This window comes from Vicia villosa, linkage group LG6 (genome assembly GCF_029867415.1).
Source record: "Vicia villosa cultivar HV-30 ecotype Madison, WI linkage group LG6, Vvil1.0, whole genome shotgun sequence".
Taxonomy (NCBI): Eukaryota; Viridiplantae; Streptophyta; class Magnoliopsida; order Fabales; family Fabaceae; genus Vicia; species Vicia villosa.
This window is the reverse complement of record NC_081185.1, coordinates 162,848,854-162,858,025: the sequence shown is the minus strand read 5'-3', so window position 1 is coordinate 162,858,025 and position 9,172 is coordinate 162,848,854. Positions and strand designations below refer to the sequence as shown.

The 9,172-nt window shown below is 31.8% G+C and overlaps 2 protein-coding genes across 5 annotated transcripts; one reads left to right on the top strand and one right to left on the bottom strand.

The window, feature by feature from the left end:
- Positions 1 to 424: 424 nt before the first annotated feature.
- LOC131610930 (putative HVA22-like protein g) lies at positions 425 to 2,805 on the top strand. 4 transcript variants are annotated; one of them, XM_058883018.1, is made up of 8 exons: positions 425 to 520; positions 671 to 718; positions 795 to 835; positions 969 to 1,067; positions 1,440 to 1,496; positions 1,584 to 1,647; positions 1,808 to 2,023; positions 2,483 to 2,805. In XM_058883018.1, exons 3-8 carry the CDS (start codon positions 804 to 806, stop codon positions 2,588 to 2,590), a joined length of 576 nt encoding a protein of 191 aa, XP_058739001.1. In that variant the 5' UTR covers positions 425 to 520; positions 671 to 718; positions 795 to 803; the 3' UTR covers positions 2,591 to 2,805. The 4 variants fall into 4 exon arrangements, with proteins under 4 accessions (XP_058739001.1, XP_058739003.1, XP_058739002.1 ...); XM_058883020.1 differs by having other exon boundaries at positions 432 to 450; XM_058883019.1 differs by having other exon boundaries at positions 455 to 481.
- Positions 2,806 to 2,904: 99 nt separating this feature from the next.
- Positions 2,905 to 3,497, bottom strand: LOC131610931 (uncharacterized). The gene has a single exon (XM_058883022.1). It carries the CDS (start codon positions 3,392 to 3,394, stop codon positions 2,909 to 2,911), a length of 486 nt encoding a protein of 161 aa, XP_058739005.1. The 5' UTR covers positions 3,395 to 3,497; the 3' UTR covers positions 2,905 to 2,908.
- Between the last annotated feature and the right edge of the window lie 5,675 nt (positions 3,498 to 9,172).

The following is a 9,172-nucleotide window of genomic DNA, read 5'->3' as shown; positions in this document are numbered from 1 at the left end:
AATCATATCTCAACTAGTTCTGTACTATAATTACAGTTACAGCATTGGTTAATAGCATTTGAAAGCATACTTAATTATATTCATTAAATAAAAATAAAATTGTAACATAAGTTATATTTTTCAACAACTCACCTGATGTCATTATCATTAATCAAATACATAAACCACATTAACTATTCAAATTGTTTTTAAACATTAAAACCAAACTTCTAGTAAAAAAAGACTAATCAAAACATAGTGCAACAGCACCATAATTCATTAAACCCACAAAAGTGACAATTGTACATAATCCATACAAAATTACCAAAACAGCCCTTCATCGGTGCGTGCATTAACTTCCAAACGGTGAATCCATGCCATGAAATTGAAAACAAAAAGAAAGAATATATATAACATCCCCAAACCCCAAACAAGCAAGAGTAGCGTCTAAGATTCAAGAAAACCCAAAGCGTACGTGGCAAGAAATTCATTTCAATCCCGCGTAACTTTTCTCTTTCCTTTCAATTTCAATCAAGAAAAAGTAAACCAAATTTTCTCTATATATATAGATGTTAGTTATTTTTGTGATCTAACTTATCTTCTTCATCTCTTCCAAAGAATTATTAAACCCTTATTTTTCTAAACCTAAAGTTTCAAAGTCTAATTTGAACTTGTCAATTTTGGTTCTCAGTAGTAGACAAAGCGGTTTGAGTTTTTGATTCTGTCAACCAGCAGACAGGTAAATGTTGAACAAATTATGTTTCATGTTTTGTTGTTTCAGAAATTTGATGAATTCTTGTTGTTTGTGTTCATAGGGATTGGAAATGTTAGGAGATTTCATTACTCGGTGTCTTATGTAAGTGTAATGTATTTACTTTCTTTTTTCTTCTTCTTTTTGTTCAATCAGTTTCTCTGTTATTTCTGTATAATCTTGATTATATAAATTTCTGATTATTATTTTTATGTGACTTTGATTTTGAATTTCTCAGATTGCTTCTTGGATATGCATATCCTGGATTTGAATGCTATAAAACAGTAGAGAGAAACGAGGTTGAAATGGATGAACTTCGATTCTGGTGTCAATACTGGTAAAGAATATAGATTATAAATTTATAATAATTCTTTTTTTTCTTGTTTCTATGATTAATGTTTCTAAAATTTGCACTAAAATTGTGGATTATGGAATGATGTGAATGATTGTTTTAAGAGCTTTACTAGTAATGATTAAGAATCTAAAAAAACTAGTTGTTGAGTTTGTGCCAAGAAACGGATCTGCTTTTTATAATGGTTAAATTGAGGTCAATGGCTTAAAAAGTGGTTCAAACATTGAACCTAATCATGTGCTTGCAACTTTATCAGCATGTTTAGTAGTATTCATTTTGAGCACTTTAGTTTTATGTACATAATTATATTGTATGATAATGGTGTCTGGTATGTAATGTGCAATTCTTAATTTGCAGGATCATTGTTGCTTTTTTTACGGTTCTGGAAAAGTTTGCTGATGTGGTTATTGGATGGTGAGTGCTTGAATTTGAAGTCATTTCATTTGTATTATTGTTGAATTTTGTGCAAGAAATTATTAACACCTTGTAATTTTTATGAAGGTTGCCTTTGTATGGAGAATTGAAGCTTGCACTTTTTATATACATGTGGTATCCCAAAACTAAGGTAAGCACATAACATGTTTGAGAAAATGTCTATATGGCAACTTTAACATATACTAGTAGTACTTTTTTTCTCAACACTTTATTCTGTTGTTTCATTTACCAATGAAAGTGAAAGTGATGTTTAATCTTTAGTTAAATGAGATGAATGTTGGTTGATGCAGGGGACAGGATATGTTTACAATAAAGTGTTGAGACCATATGTATCCAAGAATGAAATTGATTTTGACAAGTTGTTTCAAGAATGGAGAGTTAGGGCGTGGGATTTGGCAATTTTTTACTGGCAAAATTGCACTGAGTTAGGACAGACTGCATTTTTTCAAGTTTTTGATCACTTGGCTGCTCAGTCCAAGAAACTTTCAAGCAAATCCTCCAAGAAGGTGAGTTACTTACAGCAACTTCTGAACCATTAAAGTTACATTACATGTTGCATATTAAAAATGTAATAAACCAATAGGGTTTTAAGAAACAGCCTGTTACCGCAAAAACATCCGCGTCAAAACGGTATCAGAAGGTGCCGATACCAATACCGTTATTCACTTTTTTTATCTTAAAAATAAATTGTAATTAATTCACACACACTGCGAGACTTGTTACGAGACCGCTTACAACATTTGTTTCAAGCGAAATTGCGAAAGTTTTTACTTGACACCAATGCAACTGCAGCAGCTACACATAATCTAAACTTTTTGAGGTTATAATCACAATCACTGCACAAGCATGGTATATGCTTACATTGCATACATTTGACCATAAATTTAAAATCACTACTTGTCATATTTTTAATGTTTAAATCGTTGTTTCTAATCCTGTTACTAAGGATAACATTATTTTTGCAGAAAAAAGATGGACAGAATCCTATTCCTAGTGCCCCACCATTGCCTGAAATAAGATCAGCTTTGTTTGAATTCCAACAAAATGATTTCTTTGGCCGCAAGAACAAGTAACTAACCCCAACCAAATACAGTGATCAAGCCCAATTATGAAGCCCACTTCATGTTGAAATTGCAACATTTTTGTACATATACTCACATTAAGCCCAACAAGATAACACCATTGTTGACTATTTTAACATTGTTGATGCTTTCTAGTTTCTACATGTAAATAAATTGTAACATAATATAACGTGCTGCTGAAGACTGTTTTGTCTTTTGTGATCAAATGATGTTTTTTATTCATTTCCAACATTATTTTGATGCCATAATAACAATTGAAAGAAAAAAATTAAAACTGTAATTACAAACTCTAAATAAAATAAGGGTCCATCATGCTCTTACTTGACCCCGGAATGCTTGGAGTATTTGATGAAAAATTCGGGTAAAACCCGAAACCATTGAAGTAAAACAAGAGGTTATTGAACTGGAGGAGGAGAGACGGTGGCAGAGGCGGCGGAGGAAATTTGGAGTGGAGGAGTTTGTTGGAAAAGATGACATGGGCTGAAGGTAAGCCCAGGCAGCTTGCTTAACGAGATGATTGCGGATTGAGATCTCGTATCCGGAGTTGATGGTGGCGGATGAGGTTGTCGGAGAGTTGACGGCGGCGTGAGGAGAAGGAAGCATGTCTCTGAGTGATGTGTATGAAGTGTAAGGGGATTTGAGTAAGAGAAGCTCCAAATCTAAGCTTGTTGTGCGGAGGGGTGGCTTGTTTGCTGAAGGGTGAAACTTGTTGGGTGTTATGGCCGTTATGGAGTTGTGGCGGCGAAGAGTTGGTGACGGCGAAGTAACGGCGGCGGTGGTGGTAGAATCAGACATGGTTGGGTCGGCGGCGTAGCGTGAAACACGCGATTAGGAAGAGAAGATGAAATAAAAATGTGGAAAATAAGACGCTCTCATAAATGTTAGACTATCAAAATAATTGAATTATTATGACATACATTGAGCCATCTCTATCATATTGTTTTGAATTTTTCTCTATTTTATATACAACTCCATTTCAAAATAATTCATGTATTAATATTTTATAATTCACCGAAATGAGAAATTACATCAATTATTTTCATAAAGTAATAATTACTATAACATTTATAAATTTATAAAATGTATTTGTCTTAAAAAATTGTCATACTTGTTTTAAATAATAAGTTATTTTATAATATTTCTTTTAATATTTTGTTATTTACTATTTATTATTTTCATTTTTAATTAAATTTTAAAAAAATAGTGGCACCCGTTTATTTTCCATCTTTATATAATTTTTATTATATATTTAAAAAATTGTATTAATTTATTTTTTCAAGACATTTATGAATATTCCTTTTCATAAAAATTTAATCTTCATTATTTATACGAATTGAACTGGTACAATGTATATATGTAATATAAAACAAATAAAATATATTACACATAAATTATTCTCTAATTTTTATTTATTATTATAACAATAATATATTAATAGTTAATAAACAATAATTAGTAAAATTATAATTCTCTTTTTGTATTTAACGTTTATTATTTATATTAAATGGTTAAATACAAAAATTATCATGAAATTATTGTTTATGTTCATATATTTTATTTGTCAAAAAAAGTTTTATGCATATCTTTATCTTTCTTTTGATAATAATTGAGATTCTCCTTTCTGCTCCAACTTGAACCAATCTTGAGTGTTGCATTAATTTAAATCAGATTCTCAATCACGTGTTTGCCAAATTGGATTGTTTTTTATTCATTTACGGTTTTTTCCGAATTAAGCTTTTTGTAATTTACTTCATTCGTCGCACAATAAAAAGATTTTACCAAAAAGATAAAAGAAAAATCTAATTATGGAAGTGATATAAAGTTAGGGGATTAATACTCCGTATAAAACATTTCTATATACATTTAATCAAATCGAAATGTTAATTTGACATTAAAAGGATGTCTCAAACAATTATTTATATACGGTTGTACTTTTTATATTATTTCATTCTCTTTTCTTTAATTACGTTCAAATTTGTTTTATTTGTTTTAGGTATATTTTGGTAAAGTGTCTTTATACAATGTTAAATGTTAGAATATCAATCAAATCACTTTCTTTTTAATAATGGTGGAAAAATGGATTGCACCTGCCCGTTTAACTTAAATTAACGTTTTGAATATGTATCTAATATTTTGACTAATTTTTACACTTTCAAAAACGAGCCTAAAGAGGATAAACATGCTTCTAAATTTTATAATGTATCGTAAGATTGACAAAATAAATTGAGTCTACCTATTCATTCCAATATTTTAACGGCGGAGTCAAAATTTTGAACGTATGTCCTCCACTTTGTTGATCGAAAAAACTAAAGTTCATTATTACATTATTACAAGGCTTAAGCCTTATATATAAAATTGTACATGGTAGATAAGTTTCCAACTACCTAAGAAATTGTAACTAACTATTATACCTATGTTCATAATCGATTATATCATAGATATAATTGATTATGTAGTGTAAAAAAGAAATTTTTTTTAAATTGCATTGTCATTAATCGATTATCAATCCTAATAATCGGTTATGTGGCGTTATAAATGAGAAAGTCGAGTAGACTTAATGGATAATCTATTATTCATTGTAATTTCCACCAATAAGGGATTATTTGACATGCAATAATGATATCCGAACTTAAGTAAGGGACTAGGGATTATGTTGATAAGATGGACAATATGTTATACATAAAAATTTCACACTATAAGGGGAGCATTGGAATGAAAAAATAAGGACCTAGCCACATTTATAATATGTTGATGTTTACATTGAACAATACCATTTTGTTGAAGGATTTCAACACACGACTTTTTTTCATGAAAGATTCTCTTAGAAAGAAAGGAATCACTCAAGATAACTTAGTACCATTGTTAAATCTAAGATATTTTACTGTTGTGTTAGATTTGTTTTCTAAACAAACAACAAATTTGATAATGTTGTTTCTAGTTTCACTTTTAGTTTTGAGAAAAATGACTCAGGTAAATCTGGAATACACTATACTACAGTAATAAAAATATTTATGTTCGAAATAATGATGTTCTAGAATATGGACTATATATCTCATTATGCAATAGTCAAAAGGAGACAAAGAAGTAGCAATGCTATTGGAAAATGGAAACTTATTTATTTAGAAAAGTGACAACTATCAAAAGGTGACATGTTATTCTTACAAGGTACAAAATAGAATTGTCTAGAAATGACTTGCATATCGAAATTTGATACACGACCTAATATGGAATGCCGAATCTCAAAAGAATCGGAAATAATTGAATTATAATTATGAATTACATCAATAATGTCTATAACATACAATCCCCTCTAAAGCTTAATTGTACCAATCATTTCCATTTAATGTGTAGTGTTATATTTGCATGAGGACTTTCCAAGGGTGATGACTAGAGGACAGAGGACGCCCCAGGAGAGGTGACAATAACATGTTTCCCGAGGGGAGGTATCACTTTTCCCCCAAGGCCATCCCGTCGCCTAGTCGTGGGAAACTTGAAGAATATACATTTCTGAGGCAGTGAGAAGCCAGGGTTAATAACTGATCCACGACTTCTTGAGAAATGAGGATTCAATGGTCCATCATTGACTGAGTGGACGGTGATCATTCCTAAGAGAACATTAGGGCCTAGAGGTCTATACAAATACATCTCCTATGTCGAAGGAAGGGACATATCTTAAGCCATACATATCATTACACCCCCAAAAGCATAACAGTTGAACATAACACACTGATCACACTCCTCATCGGCTTATACCTAAGGATATTCACCTCACGTGAGCATGACCCTTAAAACCACCGTAAAATACCACTATAAATGACTTCTCGCCTTCGTGGGCAAGCCCTAACCATGATATAATATAATATACCTACTAAAGCCTTCGAGTCTCCCTGTCCTTGCAGGGGGAACACACACTTCTACTTTTTGACAAGTACAGTGGCTCCCTCCGTGAGGCCCTACTAAAACTAAACTGAGCCACACTTTTACTCTAACCCCCTCCATTTTTCGCTCTGAAGATGTCCGATGTAACGCCTTGATTTTATTTAACTAATTTTCGTAATTGATTTGTGTGATTGTTTGTTTTTGTTGTTAGGTGGTTATGTTGGGAGAGCCCTTGAGTGTAGGGTGGTAGCCTTATAATCATGAGATTTAAGGTGTTTGGAGTGTGTGAGTAATAATGTAGAAATTGGGGGTGGTAGGAGTAGAATTAGTATTAATAGTAAATTAAAATTATTTTAATTATTTAAATAGTATTATGGGAAAATGTTATTTAAATAAATATTTAGTTAGAATAATGATTATTTTAATTAGTTAAATAATTATTTAGTGGGATAATATATATTTAATTAGTTAGGATAAATTATAATAATAATATTATAATAAATAAAAGAGGGGAATATAGAGAGGAGAACTGACAAAACATGAAAAAGAGAAGAGACAAGGAAAAGAGAAAGTTAGGGTTCAAGGAAGTACACCATTGTTAGATCGGTTGAAGCATTCGTCGCTAGAAATATCAAGGTAAGAGTGAGTCTTCTTCCTATATAAGGGATAGTATGACGCTATGTGGGTGGGTGCCTTAATATCTATAGGATTCTATTCTTTTCTCCATGTGTTGTGAAATTGGTGAATATTGATGTGATCAATGTTGTATGTTATATTAATTGGGTGTTTGTGGTGTGATTGTATGATTTTGTGTTTGGTGAATGATTGGGAATTGATATGTTGTTGTGATTCATAATGTAGAACTTGAGTACATGATTTCTCTCAGAATAATGGGGTTTTGGAACTGATTTTTGTACCTCGAGAATTTCAGAAAATTGCTTCTGGTTCAGTGGTAACCGATCACATGGATTGATGTAAACAGTTACACCTGCAACTGTTTTTTAAAAAAATCAATTTTTCCTGCATGTAACCGGTTACATAGTTTGATGTAATACATTTTCTAAACATTGTGAAAATGAGCATTCTAGGGGAATTTAACCAGTTAAATGGAATGATGTAACTGGTTACCACTGAGAGAAATTGCATACTCAGCTACTGGAATTGATGTAACCGGTTACATGATTTGATGTAACTGGTTACCACTATTATGTCTGAATTTTGGAAATTCATAACTTGAGTTCTGGGTGTCTGTTTGGGGCGTCGTTCAAAGCGTTGGAAAGCTAACAGAGTGAAACTAAATTTAAAAATAAGTTTGAGGACCTAGAATTGATTTATGTTGTCATTTGGTGATAAATGGTGAATAATTTGTATGATGTAGTGTAATGAATGTGTGAATGGTGTATGGTTATATGATGTGTTGCGACAATACTACTGATGAATGCTTGTAATGCAAAAATATATAATAAGTGACTGTTTTAGTATGGTACATTAGTTAAGGTGAATGCCATTTTACGTGTTATTGTTGTTCCATGTCATTCGTAATTCATGCAACAAGGTATTTGGACGGTGGTCCACTTTTGGTGAGCCTTAATCCTATGGTGGTGATTGAGCGCAAGTAGCTGGTTCTAGGTGGGAATTGGTGAAGCGTTATCTATGGTGATGGTAACAATTTTTGGTGTGCTTTGATCCTATGGTGGGGATTAGGAGCGAATAAACTCGAGAGTTCAAAATTGGTACCACATGCATTGAGTCATCGAGTTTCATTGCATTGCATCATATATATATATATATATATATATATATATATATATATATATATATATATATATATATATATATATGTTGTGTGGTGTCATTTGAAATGTGTGGAGTGAGACTTGTTTATTTGGATAATCATATATGTGATATTGGCATGCTTACATACTATTATGCAATCCTATTATATGATTATGAATTTCCACCCCTTTTGTTTGAATGTTGCTTCCACGTGGATAATACGTAGGTGATTCACAGTGAAAGAGTGGATGTGAATTGACGAGAATGCTCTTCATTATGCATTTATCGAGTTGAAGTCTGCTCTGATATGTAACATTGGGGGTGAACGCTTAGTTGTTTTGTTATGTTTGTTGGAGATTTTATGATATCTCCTAGGATGATAATTATTATGTTACTTTATAACATGGTTATGTTTTGATAAGTAAATGGATAATTTGTTAATGTTTTCTACTGCAATAAAAGTGAAGTTAAACCATTTGATATTTATTATTATTCGTATTCATCTTAAAAGGTTGTATGTGTTACATGTCCTATGATATGAGCAAGTTTTGTTGAATACATGTGATATCCTAATTGTGTGAATGTTTTGAATTAGTCATATTTTATTTATAATTGCGCCGAGGAAAATTAGGGTGTTACATCCGACAAAACCATAGCCTACAACACAAACACCATTGCTAGAGGTTTCATCTATGGATGTAACTCTAGATCTTCTCGGAGGAAATAAGCAAGGAAAGTGATTGTAGCAAATGTAATATCCCTGGCTTCCCCAGGAGCTCTCAAGGGAAAATACGTGTTAACATCATCTGCTCCGAAGAGGACACCCTCGATATTAACCCTCATGTCGATGATTCCTTGGTCATCACTATAGAACACGACAAATGGGACATCAGGCGTGTCTTGATTGATATAGGTATC